The sequence below is a fragment of the Phoca vitulina genome, unplaced genomic scaffold (assembly GCF_004348235.1).
Source record: "Phoca vitulina isolate PV1807 unplaced genomic scaffold, GSC_HSeal_1.0 scaffold81, whole genome shotgun sequence".
NCBI classification, from domain to species: Eukaryota; Metazoa; Chordata; class Mammalia; order Carnivora; family Phocidae; genus Phoca; species Phoca vitulina.
Genome location: NW_022589784.1, coordinates 3675869 through 3690683, shown reverse-complemented (window position 1 = coordinate 3690683; position 14815 = coordinate 3675869). Strand labels below are relative to the sequence as shown.

Genomic DNA, 14815 nt, shown 5'->3' with positions numbered 1-14815 from the left:
ACCCTGATGCCCCTTTTCAGGGTCAGCAGGGACCTCCATGCTACTAGCCCCGAAGAATGGTCTCTTCTCGGCTTCCACCTGCTCTGCCCCATCATCTCCTGCCCGGACCAGTGCGGTCTCCTCCATCCCAGACCCCAGGCTCCTGCCCCCCCCCCCCCCCCCCCCGACAATCCGTCCTTCCCACAGTGGCCACCAGAGGGCGTGCGTATGCACCAGAGTCAGGTCCCGCCCTCCTCTGCCCACAGCCCTCCAGGGCTCCCACCTCCCTGGGTTGGGGGAGGGAAGCCCAAGGCCCTGCAGGACCTGTCTCCACCCCCCTCCCCGCACCCCCTTCCTCCTTCTCTCCCCCTCACTCACTTTGCTCCAGCCACATGGGCCCCCTTGCTGCTCCTCCAACACGCCAAACCCAATGCTGCCCCAGGGCCTTTGCAGGGGCTGTGCCCTCCACGTGGCACTCTCATCCCCCCGATGTACACGCGACTCACTCTCTCACTTTCTTCGGGTCTTTGCTCAAATGTCACGTTCTCAGCAAGACCCTGAATGCCCTATATGCACTCACCCCCCAGCCGCCATCTGCTTCCCCCGAGAGGCTGTGAGCTCCTGTGGGCAGGGAGGTTTTATTTTCTTCCTGTCTTCTTTTGCAGGGTAGCCCAAGCTCCTGGAACGGAGCCAGGACGAGAAAGGTGCATCATCAGCATTTGCGGAGTGACTGCAAGCAAGCGACCTGAACGTAAACACCCTTCCTCTCTCCCCTCCTCTGTTCAGTAATTAGGATCTGCAAGGAAGAGCTGTCCCTTCTCCTCCCCCTACCCATTCATTCAATTATTTCTAGGAGTTTGGCTATTTATTTTATTCTGTAGGTTATAATCCAATACTGTCCCTGAGTTTTTTGTTCCAATTATTCTGGCCTCGGCCCCTGGGACTGGCCTTTCCAGGTGTCTGTGTCCTTTTCTGGCGATTTCTTTGCTCTCTGCCAACACAAGATGCTCCAAATTTGTCTTGTGTGTTCCCTGCCCCAGACGTACAGTGAATGATCTCCCCGAGGAGCTCTGGTCTCTTGTATGGCAGGACGGTATTTAGAAGCCAGAGTCCGGGTGCCAAGTGTGCTCACTGCTGCGGGCATCACGGCGCCCGTGCGTGCACACTCCTGCGCTCACTTCCGTGCCTGTCCGTGCTGCCTGTCCATCTGTCCACACCTACAGTCTCTCCGTGTATGAAAACCATGAGTTTGTCCCGACACACCTGATTCCAACCCAGGACAAGGTCCATTCTAGCTCCTCCCAGCCCTTGACTTATTTGCGATTTCTTTCTCTGACGGAGAGAGACCCGGCCCTCATCGTGTACCATTAATTTACCCATTTGTCCAACCTCTGTATTTACAGAAAGCAGCTCCAGGATGGCTAAGCTGCGGGGACACGGTTTTCTAACTAGAGTGCAGAGTCGCTGTGCAGGTATCTTTGTTTTTTAAAAAAAAATTTAAAGGTTTTATCATTTATTTGAGAGAGAGACAGAGAGCAAGAGAGAGAGCACAAGCAGGGGGCGAGGGAGAAGCAGGCTCCCCGCCGAGCAGGGAGCCCGATGTGGGGCTCGATCCCAGGACCCTGGGATCATGACCTGAGCCGAAGGCAGACGCTTAACGACTGAGCCCCCCAGGCGCCTGGTATCTTTGGTTTTAGCCAAACAGTATCCAGGCAAAACACTAGTTTCAAAACACCCTTTGTAGCACGTGCAGTTCATGTGGTTTCCATTTCGGGATTCCCAGCACACCTGGATTTTAATCAGCTACCCCCCAGCACAGGACTGTGCTGTCAGTCTGAGCTATTCTGAAGGGCATGCCCAGAGGTCGCCCGCTCACCTGCTACTCTCTCCCACGCCCCATTTCTTGGGACCCTTTCCCACCTGCCCCTGTAGGTACCCAGCCTCCCAAGGCTCTCCGGAGCCCACCCACCAACACAGGACTCAAAGATCCACCTGCCAGGCCCTGGGTCCAGCATGGCGGGTCCTTACACACATGGGGCTCACACTCACGTGGGGGGACGGTCATGGGATGGTCATGGGATCCCCCAGCAGGGACCATTGGGTTTGTGGTGGAAGATAGAATGCTGGAGTGACTTGGCTGGGGGGCCCCCAAAAGATATGCCCCCGCCCTACTTCCCAGTGCCTCTGACCTTATTTGGAAAAAGTGTCTTTGCAGATGTAGTTTAGGGTCTTGAGATGGGGGGAGCATCCTGGTTAGCTGGGTGGGCCCTAAATCCCACGCCTGGTGCCCTTACATGAGAAAGGCTGACAGACACGGGAGACAGAGAGCAGGGAAGACACAGATACACAGGGAGACGGTCATGTGCCGATGCGGCCACAAGCCAAGGGACACTGGGGCCCCCGAAGCGGGGAGAGGCAGGAAGGGTCCTCCCTGGGAGCCTCTGGGGGGCGGGAGGGGGCCTCGTGACACCAGGATTTCAGACAACTGGCCCCCAGGACTTCGAGAGAATATGTGTTTGCTGTTCTAAGCCACTCAGTTCATGGTCCTTGGTGACCAGGACCCCAGGAAGTTGATCTGGGGACAAAAGAGCCGTGAGTGTCCAGGGGCCACTCGGAAGGTCCGAGTGCCACAAAAACGACTTCAAACACCCTATTTCCCACGCACATCTTGGGTTTTGTGTTTCTATAGGCATGGGGTGCTGGGGTTGGTGGGGTGAGCGGGAGAGACCCCTCCCGCCTCTCCCCTGCGCAGGCTGCTGGGAGGGCGTCATCTGTCCCTGTCACTTGCTGAGTGGCCAGGATGGAAGCTACACGGAGGGGATGCCAGGCATCTGGGCACTCACTGTCCCTGGCCTCGCCCCCACTGCCATGAGTAGCCCCTTGGGCTGCCCGTGGCAGCAAATAATTCTTATTTTCTCTGTTAACAGCAAAAGCACGAAGTAAATCTCATCCATAAATAATGCTCGCCAGCGGGAGTGTCCCCCAGCGCTCTGAGGCGTCCCCCCCCCAGCTTTCTGCGCCCGGCCTCTGGGACCTTGGGGTCTCTGGGAGGCTGCTCTCCCTGGAGGCTGTGACTCTCTGGCCCCGAGGGGCCTCGTCGGGGTGGCGGGCGGCCTGGGGGGCGTGGGGGGAGGCTGGCGACGAGGTTGGGGGGGGGAGAGCGGCCACGCAGAGGTTCCAGCACCATCATAAAAGCCACGGACTGTGACAGCAGGGGTCACAGACCGCATAGGCCAATGGGGGCCCGTCCTTCTCTGCCAAAGGTGGTGACTTAGGGGGTGGGGGGTAGCCTGCAGAGCTTGGGCATGGGCCACGGTGGGGTGCAGAGGCTTAGAGGGCAGAGCCCCCCAGCAGGTGGATGACGGATGGGCGGAGGGGTCTTTGGTCCAAGTCTCTCTCTCCACCATGCTCCTGGAGGGAGTGGGGGGCTAGGGCACAGGTGGCCTCACTGGGGACCTTTGAGAGACGGGACAGGTCTGGGCTGGGCGGGCTGCCCCCACGGGGGAGCGATCTCGTAGTAGCCACGGAGGGGGTGTGGCGACTGCAGCCTCCCGCACACTCTAGGTCTGGGATGAGCACGTTTCAGTAAGGGACCAGATGCTGACTTTTGCTGTCTTTGCAGGCGGGCGGGTCTCTGCTGCCGCGGCTCCGCTCTGCTCCTGTAGGGCAAAAGCCGCCCTAGAGAACAGCTAAGTGCATGGCTGTGCGCCAGGAAAACTTCATTTACCCAACAGGTGGAAGGCCAGATTTGGTTGCCGAGCCTGGTCCTAGGACAGTGCACTCACCATGCTGTGCACCTGTCCGGAGTCTCTCTGATGGGCCGTCCCTCGAGGGGTCAGATCCTTTAGACATCAGCTCCCAGAAGGGTCTCCCGGACATCCTGACAGTGTACCCTGCGTCTCGGCCTGTTCCGGTCCGTGGGGACATGTGTCATAGCTGTTTTGTTCCCCCGCCTTCCTGGACCCCAAACTCTGAGAAGCAGCAGCTCTTTCCCCGGTCCTCGGGCTTCTTTCCAGGGCCCGGCACAGGCCCCGACACCCGGGGCCCCCGGGGCCCCCATGGGCTCTGCACGGCTGCACATCGGAGTGGGGGTGGCAGTGGGCCCTCTGTGGCCACACCAGGCCACCTGGCTCAACGGCCCCCTCCCCGGGGCTGAGAACAGAGCGTGGCTGCCAGGCCCCTGGGAGCCTCCCCCGGGGACGACGCTGACCTGTCCAGTCAGGGCCACGGAGTTCCCTGTAACAGATGGGGAAACTGAGTCCTGGAGCTATTGAGAGGATGCTGGAGGCAGGGGCTCCCTGAAGAGGAGAATGTGAGAAGTGGAATGAGGGTTGTGGTGGCCGGAAGATTTTATCAAAGGAAATTGCTGCTTAGGGTATAACCACCTTGCAAGGACACCCACGCTGGGGAGGGAAACCAAGGCCCAGAGATGGGCACCCCGTCTGGGGTCCCCAGGTCACTGGCTGCTCGCCCCCACTGTCCTGCACCAGCTCCTCAGGGCCCAGTCCCAGGTCCCCGCCTCGAATGTCCAGTAAATACATCACCCGCCGGCTGGTATCTCCTAAAGGGGCCCCTGGACCACCCTCCCCGGTGCCCAGACTGGTGCATTCAGTCGTGGGTCTTCATGCGGGGTCTTCACTCGGGTCTAAGCTGGTCTCCCCCGCCCCGGGCTGCCCCATCCCAGTTTGTGGCAAAACCACCTTCCCAGGTGCTCAGCGCAGTCCCGCCTTCACTGCCCCCCCACCGGCCTCCCCATAGCGGCCACCAGAGGGTGCCCATGAGCACCCCAATCAGGTCTGCCCTTCCTGGCCCACAGCCCTTCAGGGCTCCCTCCTCCCTCAAGGGAAAAGCCCAAGTCCTCCCTGGGGTCCCTAAGGCCCTGCATGACACGTCCTCATCCCCTCCCTGTCCTCCCCTCCTCTCTCTCCCTCCCCCACTCTGCTCTAGCCACACAGGCCTCCTGGCTCTTCCTCCAACACGCCAGGCCTGGTCCTGCCCCAGGGCCTTTGCACGGACCATGCCTGCTGACACTCCATCATCTCCTTCAAGACTCCCTGTGTGAACACAACACCTTTCTCCCCGTTCTGCTCTTCCTACCTCACCTGATGAGCCATACTTACTGGCTGCCTCTCCCAGTCCTGTTGGCTCCACGAGGGCAGGGATCAGACCGGCCTCACTGGTGCCACACGCCCAGGACTTGCGGGATGAGTGGCACATTCATGAGGGGAGGGGGCCCCGTCTCATCCCAGGCCTGGGAGACCCCGTGGTCTGGCATGCTCCTTGGCTCTGACGCACCGGAACCGGGTGGTCAAGAGGGCAGGGGGAGGGTCGCCACTGGCCCCAGACAAGCAAGGGGTCAGAGAGAGTTGTCTTTCAGAGGGGACCTGATGCCCCAGCCACCGCTGCCCCCAGCCTGCCTGTGAGTGGAGCCCGACAGCCTCCGGGGAGGGGTCTGCGGGGACACAAGCCGCGACAGCCGTGGGCTGGGGAAGAACTGCCTCCATCAGGAGGCCGGGAGCAGGAGCCGAGGGGCCAGGCCGCATTCCCACCCTGCCGCGCCCTGGGGAGGCCTCCCCTCGGCTCTGTCTGGGAGCAGGCAGCCCGCCCCCCACCCCCCTGCGGGGAGACCGCCCTCCCGCCTCCCGGCGCCCACCCAGAAATGAAGACACCACCACGACAGCGAGCTGTAATTCGCAGTGCTCACGAGCCTTTAATTCATTATGAACCTAGAGGCAGGGGAAATTAGGCAAAAATACAGCGCATCCTTAATCTCGGGTGGGAGAAAAATCAGGGTGGGTGGGTTTTGTTTTTCGTTTTTGTACATAGACACGGATATACCTTTGTGGGGAGATGGGCTTTTCCCCTCTGTTGAGCCGCGGCCTGTCTGCACGTCAGTCACCCTCGACCCAGAAAGACCCCCCGGGTCTGGCCCCCACCCCCCTGACCCAGAGGGCCAGCCCGCTTTTTGTTCTCTTTACAATATAAATAGCATTTTCAAACTACATATGAACACAGTGCCGCATCGGGCGGAGCTGCTGCATGCAGAGGGGAACCCCCACATCCCCGCTGGCTCCCCTCCGGGCCTCCCGCCCCCGCCCTGCTCCAGGGCACCTGCCCCCCGCCCCCCATCAAGCAAATGAAAGGTTCTCGGCTCATTTACATTCTTTCCGTTCTCCTTATAATAGTTCTTTCTGGCCTGGTAGCCATCAGAACGCTTTTTTTTAATTTTTAATTTTTTTTTACACAAGCAAAATTATGCTGTCGGGCCCAGGGCAGGACAGCGGGGGGCGGGGGTCCCAAGCCCCTCGCAGGCACGCTCTCATAAATCCGACGCCCAGCTCTCAGGAGGCGGGACTGGTTCTCTCTTGCTGTCCCCCAGACACACAAATCCACGCTTCCCAAACGGGACACAGGGGTCCAAGGCGGGCGTCCCTGCGCACGTGGGGCACCTGGGTGGCCAGAGCCCGGGGACACAGGCCTCGCCCACACAGGGAAACGGCCGGACTCAGGCCACCTGGGAGGCCTGCGTGGCCCTGCGTCGCCCCTCCCCAGACGGCCACAGGCAGCCAGCCACGCACCCGCTGGGAGGGCCACGGGAGGCCCGGGCGGTGCTGGGGACACTCCGTGGGCACCAAGCCCTTTTGCAAGCACTGGAGGCCGCAGCCGTGCAGTGGTTCTCACGAGGGGAGGAAGCAAAAGATGGAGCAAACCAGAAGAGAGAGTGTTTATTTTGTGAAGGCGTGCGCGGACCAGAGGGGGGCTCCTGGACCCCCAAAGGGCGCGGCCGGCCTCCTCCCGTCGGCGCAGAGAGCCACGGGGCTGGCACTGGCCAAGGAGACGGTACCAGCCGCCCAGGCCTTCGCCAAGTCTGGGGGAGGAGGACGGGCCTCGACACACGTCCCGACCCTGCCCGGCCTCCCAGGCACCTCCCTGCCGCTCGCCGAGACCAGCGAGGTTTTAAAACGACAAACAAACAAACAAAAAACGAGATGCTTTTATCTCCCTCGGCGTATCTCGGTTCTGAGAAAAAGAACATTTTTGTTTTGTTTCATTGTTAAAGCCACAAATCTAGAAAACAACTTTGGGGATTTTTTTTCCTGGTCTCTGTTTTCCTTTTTTTCTCGTGTGTGTTTTTTTTAAACAATAGGTATTTATAGAAAGAGCCTCACAAAGGTGATGTATGTACACAAGTCACAATCTCAAAGGCTGCTCAGGAAGCAGGCAATGCAGTAGCACCTTTTCGAGAAGAAGAGCTGACATGGTTTACGAATCTGAGTCGTGGGGGTGGCGCGAGTCCCCGGCCGGCCCCCCCAGAGCCCGCTTGGCCCTGCTCCCTGAGTCCGGGCCGCGGACCGGCGTCCTGCTCGCTCCTGTCGCCGCAGAGCGGGGCGGCCGCACGTGGAGGTAGCCTCTCGGGGCCGGGGGAGGCGAGGACAGGATTCACAGCAAGCAAACGCCAGGGCCCGCCGCCGCCTGCCTTGCTGGGCCGAGGGGTCGCCGGGCGGCCGGCTGTCCTAGAAGGGGCCCCCGGGCCGGCACTGCGCCTGCAGGAGGCTCTCCATGAACGCTAGGTAGTCCGGGTTCCGCCCTGAGTCCTCGGGGGCGCGCGGGGTGCCCACCCGCGGGCGCTTGGCGGCCTTCACCTCCTCCCCCGAGAAGGTGTTCTCCTGAGGTGCCCCCGTGCTGAGCGACTGCGGAGACCAGACAGCACGGGTTAGCGCGGCAGCGGGCGGCTGCGGACCCCCGGGCTGCGTCCCCGCAGATCCATCTGTCCAGGCCCTACGCCCCAGGTGCCGGTCTCAGAGGTGGGGGCCCCCGGGAATGGGGTCAGTGCCCTTTAATCACAAGGACCCCACGGAGCTCTCCCTCTCCCTCCAGCCACGAGGGGACCCCAGAAGGAGGCGTCCGTGAACCGGAAGCCGCGGTCCCCCGCCATCCACTCTGCCCACACCTTGACCTCAGAGGTGCAGCCTCCAGGCCCGACAGACTGACCGGGGGGCTCCGCTCGGGCACCCGGTGGGGCACACGCCCACCCCGCTGGGGCCGAGGGCCCTGCGCCACGGTCCCTCATCCAGTGACCTTCTGAGAGTGACACCGGTCGCCAGGGGTGGCTGCTCAGCGCTCCTGCCTCTGCGTGAGCCCCAGTCCTGCGTGTGAGCCTCCCAGCAGGCAGGGCCCGGGGACAGGGGGCGGCCCGAGCCTCGTCTGTCCGGCCCGATGGCGGCTAGGAGGAGCAGCCCAGCCTGGCCGCGTCTGGCAAGCCCCGTCCTTCCCCGCGGGAGCCTCCGGCCTGAGGTCAGCGGGGCGACCCGCACCGGCTCGCACTTTGAGCTCGTTCACCGACCACCACAGCCGCCTGCACCTCAGAACCTTGCCTTTGGATTAAACACGAAAGAAAGACAACCGCAGAAGGCCCGGGAAAAAAGGCCAGTCACCGTCCCTCAACCCTGGGACTCACTGTTCCCTTTGAAAAGGGACGATTTCTGTTGGTGCCGCCAGCGTCGGAGATCGGATTGTGTTCAAGCGGCCGCCGTGGAGCACAGTGGCCGGGGGCCGGGCTCCTGCGGGTCTGCCTCCTCCTGGCGGGGCTGTCACCAGCCCTGCAACCCGTCCTTCCCGCCACTGACCAGGTTCCCTCCCGGGGAGCAGGACGAAGGGGAGGCCGAGGCCTTTCGGACGGGCCGCTTCCCTGAGGACCACAAAGGGCTTCTGGGGGCAGCGCCCCCACCTGGCTCTGCCACACCACTTACCAGCCGCGACCGGACCCTCTTGGGGAGCTCCTCGTCCAGGGTGAAGATGTCCCCACGCTTCACCATCAGCTGAGACCCGTCCTCAAACTCCACCTGCAAAGGGATGCAGTTCTCAGGGGTGGCCTCCCGCCGAGGGGCACCGCTGTGGGGCGTCCCCACTCAAGGAAGGGCAGTGAGAGGAAAAGGGGTGTAGGGATGTGATATAGAGAAATATGGGTGCCGGCGAACACGAGAGAAAGCAGAACAGCTGAGGATGAGCAGCCACCGACTTTGGCGGCTGGAATGTGGGTGATTTTCCTCCAAGATTTCAGGCTACTAAGTGATTTCTCTTCCACACTCACGGGAAGAAACTCACAACCATTCAGATTAAATAAAATATCAGGGCACTGAACTGTACACTTAAAAACGCGCAGCACAGTAAACTTTACGTTACGTATGTTGTTTCCCACACACGCAAGTGGGAAGACAGGTCTATGAGAAAAACAGCGGACAACTGAGGCCCCTTCCAGCTTAAAGGCGTAACAAGCCCTGACCGTTTACGTGGGGCAGACAGGAGCTGCCCACGGCCCCCCGGCCCGTCCCCCCCCAGGGCAGGCGCCCGCTCACCTGGTACACGTGGCTCGTCACAGAGGAGATGAACCTGGCCTTGTAGAGGCTGCCATCCGCCCACCGCAGCTCCACAAACTCCCCCTCGGGCGGGGGTCCGAGCCGGACACAGTCCCGACTCTGCAGGGGAAGAAGGCGGCGGGAGGTGAGACCCCGGCGCCCCTGGCCTCGGTGGGGCACCTGCGCCTCCCCACGCCTCGGCCGGCCCGCTCGGCCGTGCTTCGTGCTGGGTGCTGGCGGCGTGTGGGCACGGGGCGGGGGGCCCGGCTGCAGAATCGTCTAGAACCGACTGCTCTCTGCTCTGTGTCTGCAGAACCGGGCGGCGCCTCCCCTGCAGGGGGCCTCGGGCAGCCCCCCGGCCACCTCCCCGCGCCCGCCCCGCGCCGCTCACGGTAATGCTCTCCGGGTACAGGTTGTCGCTGTAGGACCCGTCGTCGAAGTTCACTTCGTAGAAGGTCTGCGTGCTGGTGCCGATGACCCGGCACCGGTAGTAGAGGCCGTTGCGGTTCTTGGTGATGACCATCTGGCCCAAGGACACGGCCCTCAGGAACTGGACCTGCGGGCGGCGGGCACAGGGCCGCGTGAGCGCGCAGGCGGCGGCGGCGGGGCGGGCGGGGGCGGGCGGGGCACTCACGCTGTGGCCCCCTGACTTGTGCTTGAAGCAGGTGATAGACACAACGTAGGGCCAGTCGTCCGGCTCCATGAGGACCCCGGCGGCGTGGGCGCAAGTCACGTGGAAGGACGTGGAGCAGTGCTCACAGGAGCACTGGATGCAGGCTCCCGACACCTTCTTCATCCGTTTCCGGCAGTACACGCACTTCTGGGGGGACACAGACGAACCAGGGCTGGGAGGTCTCCCCGGAAAGGCCCTCGAGACCTGGGGCTGCAAGGCAGCAGCCCCCGCGGCTGGCGTGGGGGCAGGCACCGGGGGCAAAGCCCGCAGAGCTCCGTGTGGCCGGGGCTCTCGACCTTGGTGGAGAGTCCCCCAAACCCAGCCAGCGGCTTCCCCCAGGAGCACTTCTGGATTCTTCTCCACACACCCTCTCTGCAGGGCTGCCTGGGACAGTCACTGAAGAGCCAGCCACGGGAACGTCCCCAAGCTGCGAGCAGGAGCGAGGCGCCCACATGCGCTGACCCGGGGCTGGACCCAGAGCCCACGACGCTCAGGGAGGGAACCAGACAGAGAAGGGCACATGGGGTGTGAGTCCACATGGGTGACACGTCCACGGACAGGAAGGGGGCTCGTAGGTACCAGGGTCTGGAAGGGGAGGGGATGTGACAGCTGATGGGGGGGGCTTCTTTTTGGGGAGATGGAATGTTCTGAAACTAGATAATGGTGACGGTTACCCAACTCTGGGAATGTACTAAAAGCTACTAAAATTGGGAATTCTACCTTCATTTTGAATATAAGGCCCTGTGGGGTTGCCTCCTCCACGAAGCTGCTCCCCACCGCACCCCCCACCCTGGTCCGCGCTGTGGGACAGCCCTACCCCCCCACGTGCCGTCACTCTGAGCATTTACTAAGCGGGCCTTCATCGCTCTGTAAACCACGTTCAAAAGCCAGATACGCAGCGCAGCCAAGGGCGCCGCGGGAACGCACCCAACGCCGATCGATGGCAATGAGATCTCATTATTACACTGTCAATACCTAATCCCCACCAGCCTGCGGGGACAGGCGCGGACACCACAGGCGGGAGCGGCATTAACCCTCCAGTGCGCGCCGACGGGAAGGCGCAGGGAGGCAGGGAGCAGCCCCAGCGCAGGGAGCGGAGGTCCCGCCACCAAGCCAGTGGGGCGCCGAGCAGTCCTGCTGCACCGGCCACAGCCGAGCTAGAGCCGGGCCGACCCCACGGTGCAGACCCAGGGGAACCCGACGGCTACGCCTGACAGCACAAAACATTTCAGCCCGTGGGTGGCGACCCCTCATTCTGAGCTTCCCCATCAGTTAGAATGTGGGCCGGGCCCCCGCCGTGCCATCTCTCAGGAGCCCCTGGTGCTGGGCATCTGGGTCTCCCTTGGAGGCTGCAGAAGGGAGTGCAGGGGGGCGGCAGACATTAGTGGAGAGCAGCGGTCTGGGGGAGCCAGGGGCCACGGGTGGGGGTGACGCTGGCCGGGGAGGCTGCTCCCACCTGCAGACACCCGCCCCCCACCACACATACACACACCAGGTCCCATGTCCTCAGCCTGCCCCTCACGCCCACCCACCAACCTGCTTTGGCAAATGCCTGCCCTCCCCCCCTCGTACTGACTGAGGTGAGCCCCTCCACCTCGAAGCAGGGCCAACAAGAGGGCAGAACTGATTCCAAGCGCCTGCCCCCAGCCAGCCGTGCCTCTACTGCCCCCCACAAACTGATCTTTCCCACTCGGGAGTCCCCACCAGACCTCGAAGTTCTTCCGGGGATCATCCCAGCCTGGTGACAGGGCGGAGCATGGGCACAATCTGGGCTCGGCCACGGCACGGACAGGACCGCCCCCGCTAGCCAGGACGCCTGCAGCGCCCAGGGCCAGAGGCCAGGTAGTCATGGGGACAGACGGACGGATGACCAGGAGTGACCATCCCTGAGCCTGTGGCCAGCATGTGGCTCTGGAAGGTGGGCGGGCGGCTGGGCAAGCAGGAGTTAACTGCTGGCTTCCTTGCAAGGCTCCATTAGGCAGTACAAGTGAGCCTCGTGTAGAAGGATTTTTAATTCATCGTTACAAGTGCTGGTAATGAAGAGGCTGCAAGCTGGAAATGTCAGATGATCCATAAAGCGTCTGGGAGGGAGCATCTATCACAGGCACCGCGTGCCGCACCATCATTCCACCTGAATAATGAAGCCTTTTACGCCCGCGTTCCTGGAGGAGTCACCTGCAGGCCGCCGGCCTCTTCCTAACCACCTGTCCACACCGGGCAGGGCTGGTGCCGGCCGCCCCACACCCCCGGGCCAAGGCCCCCCGCCCCTCCCACACGGGCTCCTCCAGCTGGCCACTCAGCCCTGCCAGGGGGCCCCACACCTGTGGGCCCTGAGCACCGCATCCCCACAGGACTCCCCGAAAGGCCCACTGGCCAAAGCCCTCTCTGCCTCCGGCCCGCCCGCAGCCTGGAGGAACAGCACCCCTGGAATGCCCCGGCAGCCGGGAAACCAAGAAGCTGGGAAAAGCAGCCAGATGCTGTCAGGTGCCACGAGAGAGCCCGGCAGAGTCCCCCATGCGTTTCCACGGCAAAGCAGTGGTGAGGTCACGGCAAGGAGGGGCCTGAGAGCGGGAGCTGGTGCTCAGATGGCCCAGCTGGCGCCGGACGGCCGGGCCCAGTTACCACTGGCCACGCAGGAGGCCATGAGCGGCCCACCGTACAGACAGGAAGGCCGAGGTACACGGAGGCCAAGGGAGCTGTCCAAAGTCACGTGGCCGGCCGGCGGCTTGCTCACAGTCACACTCTGCCCACTCGGCCTGCTGTCCCCGAGGCTCCCCCAGGGTGACCATCATTGGTGAGAGGAGGAGGCGGGAGCCCCTCAAGGCCACACTCCACCCGAGGCCTTGCAGAGGGAAGCGCCGTGTGCATCCAGAGGGGCCAGCTACGGAATTCCTACAACTCAGCAGCAGCAACCCCAATTTAAAAATTAGCAAAGAACCTAAGCAGATATTTTTCTAAGAAGACATATAGATAGGTGGCCAAGAGGCACACGGAAAGATGCTCACCGTCCCTCATCGTCAGGGAAATACAAGCCAGAACCACAACGAGATACGGCCTCACGCCTGTCAGAACGGCTAAAATCAACCACACCAAAACCAGCAAATGTTGGCGAGGATGCGGAGAAAGGGGAACCCTTATGCACTGTTGGTGGGAATGCAAGCTGGAGCAGCCACTCTGCGAACAGGACGGAGGTGCCTCAGAAAGTCAGAGAAACCACCACCAGGGGCGCCTGGCTGGCTCAGTTGGTACAACATGCAACTCTTGGTCTCAGGGTTGTGCGTTCGAGCCCTGAGTGGGGTATAGAGATTACTTAAAAAAAAAAGTTAAAAAATATAGAACCACCATGCGATCCAGGAATTCCACCATAGGGTGCTGACCCAAGGAAATGAAAACAGCACCTCAGGGAGGCATGTGCCTTCCCGTGTTCACGGCAGCATTGTCTACAGCGGCCAAGACACAGGAACAGCCACGTGTCCACCAGCGGAGGAACGGAGAGAGATGTGGCGTGTCCACACAGTGGATTACTACTCGGCCACAGAAAGAAGCAAATCCTGCCATCGGCAACCACACAGCCGGGCCCGGACGATGTTATGCACAGCGAGAGGGACGGGCCCAGAAGGACACGTTCCGCGTGACCCCACTCAGAGTCAACTCCAGGACGCAGAGAGCAGGAGGGTGGCTGCGGGGGCGGGGGTGGCGCGGTTCAGGGCGTGTAACGCTCAGTCACGCACCACGAGCAAGCGCGCGCTCTGCCGGCCGCACGACGGGGTGCCGTAGTCAGCAATGCTGCCGGGGCACCGGAAGGCTCGTCAGAGTGCGGGGCTCACGGTAATCAGACAAGCCCGGGGCAGAGCGAGGGCAGCCTCCCCCACGCGGGAACGCACGAGCTGCACGCTGCACTCTGCCTCTGCACAGAGACCCCGGAAGCCACGGACCTGCCGCACCTCCGAAAAGAGATCGGTTTGGCCAAACTGGAATCAGTGGCATCTGGCGACCGGGCAGCCACCCTGCACCCCCCGGGGGCACGACGCCGGGGCACCTACCAGCTTCCACCGCTGCTCGGGGATGGCGCTGATGTCCACGGGGTGGCGCTCCATCACGTTCAGGAAGCGCACTTCGGGGACGGCGATGGCACAGATCACATGGATCCACCTGGTGGGGGGGCGGGGGGCAGGCTGGGGTCAGGACTCACAGGTGCACCCCACCCTGGGCCCTGGGGTCATCTTGTAGCTGCTGTTCCCCCCCCGCCCCCGCCAGTGCTGCCAGCCGGTTGGGGCTTACAGGACCTTAAGGGATGTTCTGGGCCAGCAGCTCCTCCTGGTCCCCCCACATGCCTCAAGGCCCGAGGCCACACACCCAGGAGGAGCCCCCGCCACCCACCTCCGGTCGGTCGTCATCTGCAGGGCTCCTCCCCGGAGGTTGCAGAGACAGCACTCCTGCGGGAACCAGATAACCACAAGGTGAGGGGGTTTCTGCCCTGGGACCTGCTCCGGCCTCTGCCCGCAGCGCTTACATTTCAAACTAGCGGCCATGGAAGGGACTGGCCGGGGCCGGGGGTGGGTGGGGGGGTGCATCGGGCTCCACCCCCTTGCTGCCGAGGTTGAAGAAACTGAGACCGGGGGAGGGGAGGGGAGGTAGCCAGCCCAGGTCACCCCAGGTCCCAGGCCCAGCTGCAGGGGTGAGTTACCGCAGTCCAGGCATGGGCCGTGCACCGGGAACACGTCCAGCCCTCGTTGACCAGCTCGGGGCGGATGCCGTAGCAACCTGCAAGACGGGGGGGGGGGGGGGGGGGGGGGGGGGGGGGGGG

The 14815-nt window shown here is 62.6% G+C and overlaps 1 protein-coding gene across 9 annotated transcripts in view; it reads right to left on the bottom strand.

Annotated features, from left to right (window-relative positions):
* Nucleotides 1-5673: 5673 nt before the first annotated feature.
* Nucleotides 5674-14815, bottom strand: part of KDM4B (lysine demethylase 4B) — a 134651-nt gene continuing 125509 nt past the window's right edge. For 6 of the 9 annotated variants that reach the window (XM_032394529.1, XM_032394531.1, XM_032394532.1 and 3 more), the window contains 7 exons: nucleotides 14696-14772; nucleotides 14389-14444; nucleotides 14052-14160; nucleotides 9727-10155; nucleotides 9336-9455; nucleotides 8730-8822; nucleotides 5674-7670 (listed from right to left, as the gene is read on the bottom strand). In XM_032394529.1, the coding sequence (XP_032250420.1) occupies nucleotides 7494-7670; nucleotides 8730-8822; nucleotides 9336-9455; nucleotides 9727-10155; nucleotides 14052-14160; nucleotides 14389-14444; nucleotides 14696-14772 (1061 nt within the window). In that variant the 3' untranslated portion in view covers nucleotides 5674-7493. The remainder of the gene's footprint in view (nucleotides 7671-8729; nucleotides 8823-9335; nucleotides 9456-9726; nucleotides 10156-14051; nucleotides 14161-14388; nucleotides 14445-14695; nucleotides 14773-14815) is intronic. The other 3 variants (XM_032394530.1, XM_032394534.1, XM_032394537.1) reach the window with 1 other exon arrangement.